Source organism: Schistocerca americana, chromosome 8 (genome assembly GCF_021461395.2).
Source record: "Schistocerca americana isolate TAMUIC-IGC-003095 chromosome 8, iqSchAmer2.1, whole genome shotgun sequence".
NCBI lineage: Eukaryota > Metazoa > Arthropoda > Insecta > Orthoptera > Acrididae > Schistocerca > Schistocerca americana.
In genome coordinates, this window is record NC_060126.1 from 388686611 (window position 1) to 388699748 (window position 13138).

The 13138-nt window shown below is 39.4% G+C and overlaps 1 protein-coding gene across 2 annotated transcripts in view; it reads right to left on the bottom strand.

Annotated features, from left to right (window-relative positions):
- LOC124544692 (methionine--tRNA ligase, cytoplasmic) overlaps window positions 1–13138 on the bottom strand; it is a 116374-nt gene that overhangs the window by 17454 nt on the left and 85782 nt on the right. For both annotated transcript variants that reach the window (XM_047123333.1, XM_047123332.1), the window contains exon 15: window positions 10471–10654. In XM_047123333.1, the coding sequence (XP_046979289.1) occupies window positions 10471–10654 (184 nt within the window). The remainder of the gene's footprint in view (window positions 1–10470; window positions 10655–13138) is intronic.

Sequence of the window (13138 nt, forward strand, 5' to 3'; positions counted from 1 at the left end):
AGAACCACTTTGTGTAATGTGTTGTTACTTTAAATTCATATTAAAACTTGTAAAGGAACTATTAGGATGAACATACGATTAATTACATTACATTTATTCAAATAGCATTTTTCCTTCTTTCTCATGTATAAAAAAATCCCAGTGTAACAGTGATCTAACCAAGAAAATGAGTTGCAAGTGCCTCATAAAAACTGCACCTTTTCTAAAACTAATTCACAAAAGACTTTATAACATTGTGGTTAAGTCAACCAATCATCATGGAATACACCACTACCAAAAACGTGGGATTTACAAATTCCAAGAAGCACCGCAATTGTATAACTTTGACCTTCTGTTTCTTTATTTCTTACAAAGTGGCCACCGTCAGGTGGCTTGCGGAGTATGGATGTAGATGTAGATGTAGACCACTGTTGTGCTGACCCCTTCAATTGGTGGACACATTAACCCATCCTAAGGATGGAATACAAACGTGTCAAAAATGAGAGCGACAGGAAGTGCAAAATGGCTAAGCAGGGATGGCTAGAGGACAAATGTAAGGATGTAGAGGCGCATATCACTAGGTGTAAGATAGATACTGCCTACAGGAAAATTAAAGAGACCTTTGGAGAAAAGAGAGTCACTTGTATGAATATCAAGAGCTCATATGGAAACCCAGTTCTAAGCAAAGAAGGGAAAGCAGAAAGGTGGAAGGGGTATATAAAGGGTCTATACAAGGGCGATGTACTTGAGGACAATATTATGGAAATGGAAGAGGATGTAGATGAAGATGAAATGGGAGATACGATACTGCGTGAAGAGTTTGACAGAGCACTGAAAGATCTAAGTCGAAACAAGGCCCCAGGAGCAGACAACACTCCATTGGAACAACTGACAGCCTTGGGAGAGCCAGTCCTGACAAAACTCTACCATCTGGTGAGCAAGATGTATGAGACAGGCGAAATACCCTCAGACTTCAAGAAGAATGTAATAATTCCAATCCCAAAGAAAGCAGGTGTTGACAGATGTGAAAATTACCGAACTATCAGATTAATAAGTTACGGCTGCAAAATACTAACGCGAATTCTTTACAGACAAATGGAAAAACTAGTAGAAGCCAACATCGCGGAAGATCAGTTTGGATTCCGTAGAAATATTGGAACACTTGAGGCAATACTGACCCTACAACTTATCTTAGAAGCTAGATTGAGGAAAAGCAAACCTAAGTTTCTAGCAGTTGTAGACTTAGAGAAAGTTGGAATACTCTCTTTCAAATTCTAAATGTAGCAGGGGTAAAATACAGGGACCGAAAGGCTATTTACAATTTGTACAGAAACCAGATGGCAGTTATAAGAGTCGAGGGACATGAAAGGGAAGCTGTGGTTGGGAAGGGAGTGAGACAGGGTTGTAGCCTCTCCCCGATGTTATTCAATCTGTATATTGAGCAAGCAGTGGAGGAAACAAAAGAAAAATTTGGAGTAGGTATTAAAATCCAAGGAGAAGAAATAAAAACTTTGAGGTTCGCCGATGACATTGTAATTCTGTCAGAGACAGCAAAGGACTCGGAAGAGCAGTTGAATGGAATGGATAGTGTCTTGAAAGGAGGATATAAGATGAACATAAAAAAAAGCAAAATGAGAATAATGGAATGTAGTTGAATTAAGTCGGGTGATGCTGAGGGAATTAGTTTAGGAAATGAGACACTTAAAGTAGTAAAGGAGTTTTGCTAATTGGGGAGCGAAATAACTGATGATGATCGAAGTAGAGAGGACATAAAATGTAGACTGGCAATGGCAAGGAAAGTGTTTCTAAAGAAGAGAAATTTGTTAACAGCGAGTATAGATTTAAGTGTCAGGAAGTGGTTTCTGAAAGTATTTGTATGGAGTGTAGGCATGTATGGAAGTGAAACATGGACGATAAATAGTTTGGACAATAAGAGAATAGAGGCTTTTGAAATGTGGTGCTACAGAAGAATGCTGAAGATTAGATGGGTAGATCACATAACTAATGAGGAGGAATTTAATAGAATTGGGGAGAAGAGGAGTTTGTGGCACACGCTGACTAGAAGAAGGGATCGACTGGTAGGACATATTCTGAGACATCGAGGGATCACCAATTTAGTATTGGAGGGCAGCGTGGAGGGTAAAAATCGTAGAGGGAGACCAAGAAATGAATACACTAAGCAGATTCAGAGGGATGTAGGTTGCAGTAGGTACTGGGAGATGAAGAAGCTTGCACAGGATAGAGTAGCATGGAGAGCTGCATCAAACCAGTCTCAGGACTGAAGACCACAACAACAACAAGGATTTGAAAATTTATTTTGAAATTTTTGACTGCAAAATATAGACAGAAATTGAGAAAGGACAATGATATATTTAAGCATAGATAAAATCTTAGATAATAAATTTAAAATTTAACAACAGAAGTTACCCAAAAGCTCAGTTGAACATCAGAACTGATTCGTATAATTTGTAGGTGCCGATTAGTTTCTGTATGTTATCTTCATAAGGTCAACTGGTCATCAAAAATTAGTTAGACTTCTACAGACCACACAAGCATACAGACTGGTTCTAATTTAAAGGGAAATATTACATAAAAATGAAAACAAAAAAATCAATCAGCAACAACTTTACATGAATGGCTCATCTTGCAGTGGCGCCTTGGATTACCTGAACAGGCTGACTTATCTTCATACCATACAGAAATAAAATACTTGTGCTACTAGGAAACATAGGCTATTCTCTATTACATATTAAAATATTATCTACTTTTCTCTACAAATTCTGAAGAGGTACATTGCTTACAGATCTATAAACATACTACACAAGATATAAATACAGTAAATTATTGCTTCTTCAACAGCTAACAATTTATCATCTCAACTGTAGTATTCCAAATATATTCATAGTTTTCAATCAAATGCAATCAAGTTACTGCATCACTATTTATGAATGATTACATTCTGTAGTCACATATGTACTATGAAGGATACAACATCTAACTTTCTTTTCAGTTTTCTGTTTACATTCTTTATGATGAATGCAAGAAAACTGTACATTTCATACTACAAATTGACACTTTTCAACATTTCTCACTAACTGATAATTTAAGGGAATTGAGAAATAAGACATCAACTTTGATTCCACTATCTATGTACTATCTTTTGGATGCCTTGAATGAGAAGAATAATTTGGCTTCCACCTACTTGGTGTTTTCAGGATTCCTGTTGGTATCTACAGAGGAGTTGTGTGGGTCACTAAAACCGTCTCTCTATGCAAGAGAATCACAGTTCTCTTGTGAAGGAACAGCTCAGTGAGTAAGACTAATCTCTTTTGATTGCCTCTGTTTGTCAATTGAAAACGAACAAAGTTTACATCTTTAAATATTAAGCTGTAATTACACGCAGGTGGTCTGTAAGACCAAGGAGAATATTTTCACATTACTCTGATGTCTGACAATTGCTTCCAAGAAGCACTACCTGCAAGTAACCGAACAGGAGACATTTGATATGGTGTACCCAGTATTTTAACAACATAATTCCAGTTAGCTTACAGCAAACAGTTCCATGGTGTCACAGACCAGCCGACCTTCTGACACACACACACACACACACACACACACACACACACACACACACACACACAAGAATGGCTGATAACAATGGAGAAAAAGATGACCACCACGCAAGTGTGCAAGTGGTGTCTGCCAAACCATTTCGTAATGAGAAAGTGTAAATCACTACCACTACAAACTACAGTTACGAGAACTGCAATGAGGTAAGCAACACATAGATTCATAAGAAAGAGAAAAGTTAAATGAGGTAGGGGAACGGCTTTAGACCAGAAACAAGAACAGTATTAGATGAGACAAAATGACAGCCAGAATGTCAGTTTAAATATAGTATGGAACTAATAAGTTTCCATACTGGAAATGTACTAAGCCCATACTGGCACAGAAATCCAAGAGTTGTTTCCCGTTCCTGTTGGCCTCCATATCCTCTCCAAATTTACCCATAAACTTTCATACCCTTCTGTTCGATTTCCAATCCTGGCGTTAAAATCACCCATGAGCAGAACACTGTCCTTGTCCTTTACTCTAACAACTACATCACTGAGTGCCTCATAAAAACTATCCATATTATCTTGATCTGTCCCTTCACAGTGCGAATATACTGACACAATCCTAATTTTCTTGCTAGACACTGTCAAATCTATCCACATCAGTCGTTCGTTTACATACCTTATTGCAACTAAGCTGGGTTCCATTTCTTTCCTGATGTAAAGCCCTACACCCCATTGTGCTATTCCAGCTTTGACTCCTGACAGGTAGACCTTGTATTCTCCCACTTCCTCTTCTTTCTCACCCCTTACCCGAATGTCACTAACAGCTAAAACGTCCAGCCCCATCTTACTTGCAGCCTCTGCCAGCTCTACTTTCTTCCCAGAGTAGCCCCCATTGATATTAATAGCGCCCCATCTCATTACCATTTGTTTGCCAAGTCGTATCTTTGGAGTCCCTGGTTTGTCAGTTAGAGGTGGGACTCCGTCACCTCCAAAGGTCCGAGGCATTTTGCTCTGATTGTTGCCAGCATCATATTTAAAGTACCAGGGAAGCAGGTTGCTAGCCTTACTTGCCCCGAGTCCCATTGGGTTTTACCCTTAACGGCTGAGGGACTAACCGGTGGATTTGGTAGTCTTTGCCGTATGAGCACAAAGGTGACCACGACTCAGAATATGTCCGAGATGCCCAGCCTTATTCCAAAGTAACTGGTATCCCGACTGTCAGGACCACTTACTTGGCCACTCATACGTTGCCTGTGGTTCATGAACTAGGACATGACTACAGGAACCCACACCATGAACCACAAACTCCTTTTTTAAACATAAGAACATTCACCGGTATACTTGGGAAGGCAGGGGAACCAGATCTGTCATTGACTATATAATAACAGATCAGGAATTCAGGAAGGCTGTGAGAGGGACACGTGTATTCAGGGGATTCTTTGATGACACTGATCATTATTTAATCTGCAGTGAAATTGGGATTGTGAGGCCGAAAGTGCAGGAGGTCAGGTCCATTTGTAGGAGGATAAGAGTGGAGAAACTTTAGGATAAGGAAATCAGGCACAAGTACATAACAGCGATCTCAGAAAGGTACCAGTTAGTTGAATGTAGTCAATTACAGTCATTGGAAAAGGAATGGACAAGGTACAGGGACACAGTACTAGAAGTGGCTAAAGAATGTCTTGGAATAGTAGTGTGTAAAAGTAGGATGAAGCAAACAGCTTGGTGGAATGATACAGTCAAGGCAGCCTGTAAAAGGAAAAAGAAGGCGTATCAAAAATGGCTACAAACCAGAACCAGGTAGACAGAGAAAGTTATGTTGAAGAAAGAAACAAAGCCAAACAGATAATTGCAGCATCCAAGAAGAAATCGTGGGAAGACTTTGGAAACAGGTTGGAGACTATGGGTCAAGCTGCTGGAAAACCATTCTGGAGTGTAATTAGCAGTCTTCGAAAGGGAGGTAAGAAGGAAATGACAAGTATTTTGGACAGGTCAGGAAAACTGCTGGTGAATCCTGTGGATGCCTTGGGCAGATGGAGGGAATATTTTGAAGAGTTGCTCAATGTAGGTGAAAATGCGATCAGTAATGTTTCAGATTTCGAGGTAGAATGGGATAGGAATGATGATGGAAATAGGATCACATTTGAGGAAGTGGAAAAAATGGTCAATAGATTGCAGAGCAATAAAGCGGCTGGGGTGGATGAAATTAAGTCGGAACTCATCAAATACAGTGGAATGTCAGGTCTTAAATGGCTACACAGGATAATTGAAATGGCCTGGGAGTCGGGAAAGGTTCCATCAGACTGGACAAAAGCAGTAATCACACCAATCTTTAAACATGGAAACAGAAAAGATTGTAACAACTATAGAGGTATCTCTTTAATCAGCGTTGTGAGTAAAATCTTCTCAGGTATTGTTGAAAGGAAAGTGCGAGTATTAGTTGAGGACCAATTGGATGAAAATCAGTGTGGGTTTAGGCCTCTTAGAGGTTGTCAGGACCAGATCTTTAGCTTACGGCAAATAATGGAGAAGTGTTATGAGTGGAACAGGGAAGTGTATCTATGCTTTATAGATCTAGAAAAGGCATATGACCGGGTTCCTAGGAGGAAGTTATTGTCTGTTCTACAAGATTATGGAATAGGAGGCAAACTTTTGCAAGCAATTAAAGGTCTTTACATGGATAGTCAGGCAGCAGTTAGAGTTGACGGTAAATTGAGTTCATGGTTCAGAGTAGTTTCAGGGGTAAGACAAGGCTGCAACCTGTCTCCACTGTTGTTCACATTATTTATGGATCATATGTTGAAAACAATAGACTGGCTGGGTGAGATTAAGATATGTGAACACACAATAAGCAGTCTTGCATATGCGGATGACTTAGTTGTGATGGCAGATTCGATTGAAAGTTTGCAAAGTAATATTTCAGAGCTAGATCAGAAATGTAAGGACTATGGTATGAAGATTAGCATCTCCAAAACGAAAGTAATGTCAGTGGGAAAGAAATATAAACGGATTGAGTGCCAAATAGGAGGAACAAAGTTAGAATAGGTGGACAGTTTCAAGTACTTAGGATGCGTATTCTCACAGGACGGCAACATAGTGAAAGAACTGGAAGCGAGGTGTAGCAAAGCTAATGCAGTGAGTGCTCAGCTACGATCTACTCTCTTCTGCAAGAAAGAAGTCAGTACCAAGACTAAGTTATCTGTGCACCGTACAATCTTTCGACCAACTTTGTTGTATGGGAGCGAAAGCTGGGTGGATTCAGGTTACCTTATCAACAAGGTTGAGGTTACGGATATGAAAGTAGCTAGGATGATTGTAGGTACTAGTAGATGGGAACAATGGCAGGAGGGTGTCCACAATGAGGAAATCAAAGAAAAACTGGGAATGAACTGTATAGATGTAGCAGTCAGGGCGAACAGGCTTAGATGGTGGGGTCATGTTACACGCATGAGAGAACCAAGGTTACCCAAGAGACTCATGGATTCAGCAGTAGAGGGTAGGAGGAGTCGGGGCAGACCGAGGAGAAGGTACCTGGATTCGGTTAAGAATGATTTTGAAGTAATAGGTTTAACATCAGAAGAGGCACCAATGTTAGCACTGAATAGGGGATCATGGAGGAACTGTATAAGGGGGGGCTATGCTCCAGACTGAACGCTGAAAAGCATAATCAGTCTTAAATGATGATGATGATGATGATGATGATGATGATGATGATGACTGGAAATGTAAGTGGCACACAACCTGATGAGAGAAGGGATAGGGGGCAGAAATTGTGCAGTCATTTTTTTAAGATACGATCATGTGGATTTTTTTTTTTTTTTTTAATAAAATGTGCTCTTAGAAGATCCTGTTCACACACAGACAAAGGAGAAAAAACAATCATTAACTGAGATAAGATTATGAGAATTTCAACTTTAGCACCTGCATAGCCTGCACTTCACACACATGTTGATTTACAAGATCTGTAATACAGAATTTGTGGTATGCTCCTTGTCCATTAGAAGAATGGGAGTATTAGGATCAACAAGAGTGAAAACAAAGGTTGTGAGCCTCCAAATCAGTTGTTTACTGAAGGACAGGATAATATGGCGTGTGATGACATCACCAGGAAAAACTTCCATGCTACCTGACAGAGCTGTAGAGGGTATGGGAAGACAGAAATTACAATATATCTGAAACATAATTGAGGATGATTAATGCAAATGCTACTCTGAGGTGAAGAGGCTGGCACAGGAGAGGAAATTGTGGCAGGTTGCATTACAGCAGTTAAAAAACTGCTTAAAATGGGGGGCAAGCAGGTCCTGTCATTAAGTATACATTTTTTGTAGTATCAGGATTAGTTGTGGAATGTACATGAAGGACTGATGTGTTAGAGAACTACACAAAGGTTGACTTCTCAATAGATGATTTAGTGGTAGTGGTGGTTGTGGTGGTGGTGGTGGTGGTTGCATGTATAGGACCCCAATAGCAAGTTCACCGGCACCCATACTCAACTAACAGAAGACAGGTTGGGTTATGAGCGTTAAAAGCATGCAACAAAATGTAAACTAGAGAATGTAATCTGCAGTCATCCTGGGCTTCTCTCATTCACACTGGCACACAAAACAGCAAAAGTCATATGCCTCACGGCAGTGTATGAGTAAAACACATGGACTATAACCAGACACCATCCAAAATCGTCGAGCAAGGAAATGAGCCTACACGATCCGTTGGAAAATAAATGATGAAGCAACCATCCTAGAAACACATTAAAACCATCTACTTAAGACACTACCGAGAAGACAAGAATCTTAAAACACGAACAACATTTGATTCATCACAGCCTAAAATAGGGGGGGTGCTTTAGTGATGAAGAGACAGGTGAAGTAATTATTAGGATTTTTTAAAACATAGAATTTCATTCTTTGCAAATAGTTTTGGGAAAGCATTCCCATTCTCAAAAGCTCCTGCATAAAAATGATACATAAAGACTGGGTCTTATCATAAATGTACAAATTTTGATAAATTATAATTGGCTATAGTTCATTGTATGAATAGAGCAGGTACAATGCAATCAAATGTAATGAAACTAGCAAGAAGGATTAATAATTATACACCTTCCAATCCAAAGAAATAAGCAATCAACATTTGTTGTTCATGGCAAAGCTTATCTCAAGGATATCTATTTAATGCAACTGTACAAATTATGATGTTTTTGGAGAACAAAAAACTCCTCTAAAAATCAGTAAGGATTCTGCAAATGGAGATCTTGTGAAACACAGCTCGCTCTGTGCCACCATGAAATCCATAATGCTGTAGAGAACAACACTCAGGTTGACGCACTGTTCCTGGACTTCAGAAAGGCATCTGACACCACCCCACACTGCCACTTAGCGTAAAAATAGGAGCTTACTGATTAGCAGACGAGATTTGTGACTGGATCAGGATTTCATTACAGATAGAACTCAACAACTCACCCTTTACAATAAAAATTCAACAGATGCCAAGGAAATGTGATAGAACCTTTGCTGTTTACAATGTATATAAATGGTCTAGTAGAAAATGTCGGAAGCTCCTTAAGACTGTTTGCAAACGATATGGTTGTCCATAAGAAAGTAGCAGACTGTATCGATTTGCAAAATGAGCTACAGAGGATTGATGAATGGTGCAGGCTCTGGCAGTCGACTGTGAACATAAATCCATGTAATGTACTTCACATACGCAGAAAATGAAATCCACTACTGTACAACTGCACTGCTGACGACAAATTGCCAGAAACCATATCTGCCATAAAATACCTAGGAGTAGTCATCCAGAGTGAACTTAAATGGAATTATGACATAAAACAAGTGATAGAAAAATAAGATGTCAGGCTGAGACTCACAGGAAGAATCTTAAGGAAATGTAAATCATCTCCGAAGCGAATGCACTTGTTCGATCAATTTTTACATATTGTTCATCAGTTTAGGATCTTTACCATGTAGAACTGACACAACTGCTTAGTTGGTGCGAGAGCGTTACAGAGATGTCCAACAAACTCCAGTGACAGACACTACAAGAGAGCTGTTGTGCATCATGAAGACGTTTATTAGTGAAATTTTGAGAGAGCAGTTTTCAGGAAGAGTCAGATCACATATTACTTCTTAACACAGACTTCTTATGAAATGACCACAACAAGAATACAGAGGCTTACCAAGAGTCGTTCTTCTGATGCCTTATTTGTCAGTGAAACAGGGAAGGGAGATCAGTCAGTGGAACCAGAATTATCCTCTGTCACACACCGTCAGGTGGCTTGTGGAGTATGATGTAGACGTAAAAATCATAGAATGTATCTTATGTCTTCGTATTATGTCAGAGGAACAGTGGAGTTATAATGCAATTGCAGCAGTGAATAAAGACTTGAGGCAGAGTGGGATAAATGATAAGGATAAATGATAATGAAATTGTCAAATGAAGCTGTCTTGAAAGAGCACATAAAAGCAATAGCATAATATATGAATTGTGCGGTAACTTCTACACAGGCTATTATGTGGCCAGGAACAATACCCAGATATACACCCACATGAATGGCTGTTGCCACACTGTGGCCAAGAGCATAGTTGACTATCTAGTGTCAGAAAATGCTGCTGAGCTTTTCTTGATCAACCTAGTGACTGCTTCACATCCAATATGGCTTCACGGCCTCCACCCCTCACTCCCACACCAGTTTCGGTTGGGAACTGTCCATACAACATATAATTCAATCCTACTTTCCTCCTGGCCTCAATCTCTGCTAACTCCATACCTTGCCTACCTTCACTCCTGGCACCCATTTCACTCATTCCACAACACTCAACTTTCCTCCTTCCAGCGCACTCTATGCCACAATGAATCGCACAAAACTCTCCTTGCATGAAAGTTTCATCTTAATGTTTACTGCGAGAAAAATGCAAATATGATGTAAATGTCTTACCTGCCCAATTTTATGTCCTGGGGGAAGCAGAACACAAACCTCCTTTGAAATATACTGTATGTGCTCTGGTGCATTGAGCTGAGTATCCAATGTACGTGATGTCTCAGGCATATATGGTTTCAAAAGAACAGCCAGCAGTGCTGCAATGTTGGCGCAGAGGCCAACTACAGTGCCTGCTCGTACCCTGCAATAACAAATCAATAACAAATGGTAACATGTGCTGCGAGGCTCTAGTCATTAGTCTTCAGTTTGCAAGAAAATATTTCTCTAGAATATCAAATATATGTCCATTAAAGATGAATTGTGTGGCATGAAGAAGTTACTTATATTGTCAATGTGCAGTCTCATTCACAAGTGTATAAGCTCAAAGTTGGATAGTGCCTTGCAATGTAGTAGGCTTGGCCAGCTAGCTGGTCAGTGGTATCTTACATGACTATTTTGATGTTGATGTATACTGACAAAACAGACCAACAATGAAATTTTTTTTAATCAAGCTGACTTACTTTTCTGGTGTCTAGTGTACTAAATCCTAATATAATATCAAAACAGTTGTATCTCCATCCTTTTTTACAATTACCAGTTAATATTTTTTAAATACATTTTTAGTTTTTTTGATTATATCACATATTTTTTCAAGTAGCAATAACATGAACAGAAACCTTGGCAAAGTGAAATGTCTTGTTTACCTCAACAATACATATACCCATAGAGTAGATGTAACAATTTCGGAGGGGTATGTATCTATTGCGCCAGCAGCCTTTTCAGTAGTAGCATGCGCAACAGTCTGGATAACTGACTGATCTGGCATTTTTTGAACATTATACAACATGGTCTTGCTGTGATGATACTGTGAAAGGCTGAAGGAAAGGAGAAACTACAGCTGTTATATTTCTGAGGACATGCACCTCCACTGCATGGTGTGGCGAGCTATATTAAATCAGTCTTCAGACTAGAGAACGTGACAGGAACACAATAATATGAAGCTAAACTTCCTATGGCGGTGGTGCTAATATTTATCAAATATTGTAACTATTATGATAAAGAACAAACAAAAAATTACCACCTGTGCATAGTAAGTTGGGCCCAATAAAATACTATGTGAAAACCTTACCTGAAAATGGACAATGTTTCCAGTATTTGTCAGAAAGATCCTCATGTACCACAAGCAGTTACAGGTAGGCCTCACGAAAGCTGAATATGTCTTGGAATGGCAGCCCTCTGGAACTTAGCTTCACTCCACAGTACCTAGGAATAACACTGGACCACTCCCTCACCTTCATCCAACACTGTTCCAGCATCAAATAGAAAACCACCATTTGGAATAACATCTTGAGAAAGTTAAGAGATACAAAATGGGGAGGTAATCCACTAGTTCTTAGAACCATTACTTTTGCCCTGTGCTGTTCTGAAGTAGAATATGCCTTTTCTGGTTGGTATAAATTATCTCATGCCAAAACTGTGGAACCTGCTCCGAACAAAGCTTGCAGGCTAATTATGGGGTGCTTAAAACCTATCCCTGCTGAGAAGATTTACTGTGTTGCCAGTATTGTAACATCAAACACTCATGAACAATGGAAGGCCATCCTCAGCCTGGCAAGAATAACTTTCCTTCTAACGTGTGAACTTTTGAATGCCCCCCCACCGACAAGGAAATACATTTTAGATACAAATCCTCACAACATAATTGGATGACACAATGAGAATATCTTCCATCCAGGTACAACAAGGGTTGGAGTATTTGAGGCTCCTTTAACCGATTAAGAACTGGTATCAGTAGGCTGAAGTCCTCCCTTGAACTACAGGGTTTCACATCAGAGGATAGCAAGTGTGAGTGTGGAGAATTACAAACTGTGGAACATCTGTGCTAGCACCCTCTTTGAACATTTACCTGTTCAATGTAGCATCTATGTGTGCAAACAATAGTGCCCTAGGTGTGGCTATATTTTGGACAAATGTCATATGACTTGCAAATTTGGTTGAGGATATTTTGAATTTTTTTTCTTTCTTTTTGAAACTGTAATCTATGAAATGAACGCAAAGAAGAGTGCAGTAAAGAATCCGTATAAAGTCACTGACATGAAACTAGGGATTTTAAAAGCTTCCGAGATTAATCCAATTACAATGTTAGAAATGTGCCAGCAGATGCCAGAAAATGTCCATTAGGAAGACATCAGAGCTTCAATTTTCCAAATATGAGAGTGCAATTTATGTGAATTAAGGTACAAAAGAAGAAGGAAGTCTGCAAAAAGGGAATAAGGTCTTGTGCTTTACGATTCTTATTTCTCTGGTGAAATGCCTCAATTAAAAAAGTAAAACATATTTTAATATGTCTTTGACAAACTGCATACCGCCAATGTATCAGATGTTCTACAGAATGCTCAAAGCAGAAACTGAAGAACCTCTAACACTGAGGATACTTAACGATGGAAAGTCCAGTATGGAATAACAACAATATTGTGAAATGGATAGATTGCTTCTCACCACACAGATGAGACAGTGAATCACAGACAGGCAGAATGGAATGACTGCTAAACATTTAAGCTTTCAGGCAAAAAGTTCTTCTTCAGAAGTAGAAAACACCCACATTCATAAAAGCACAACTCTTACCCAATTGGCCACTGTCTTCAGCTGCTGTAGCCAGATGAAGGAGATCTTTTTGTCCAAAAGT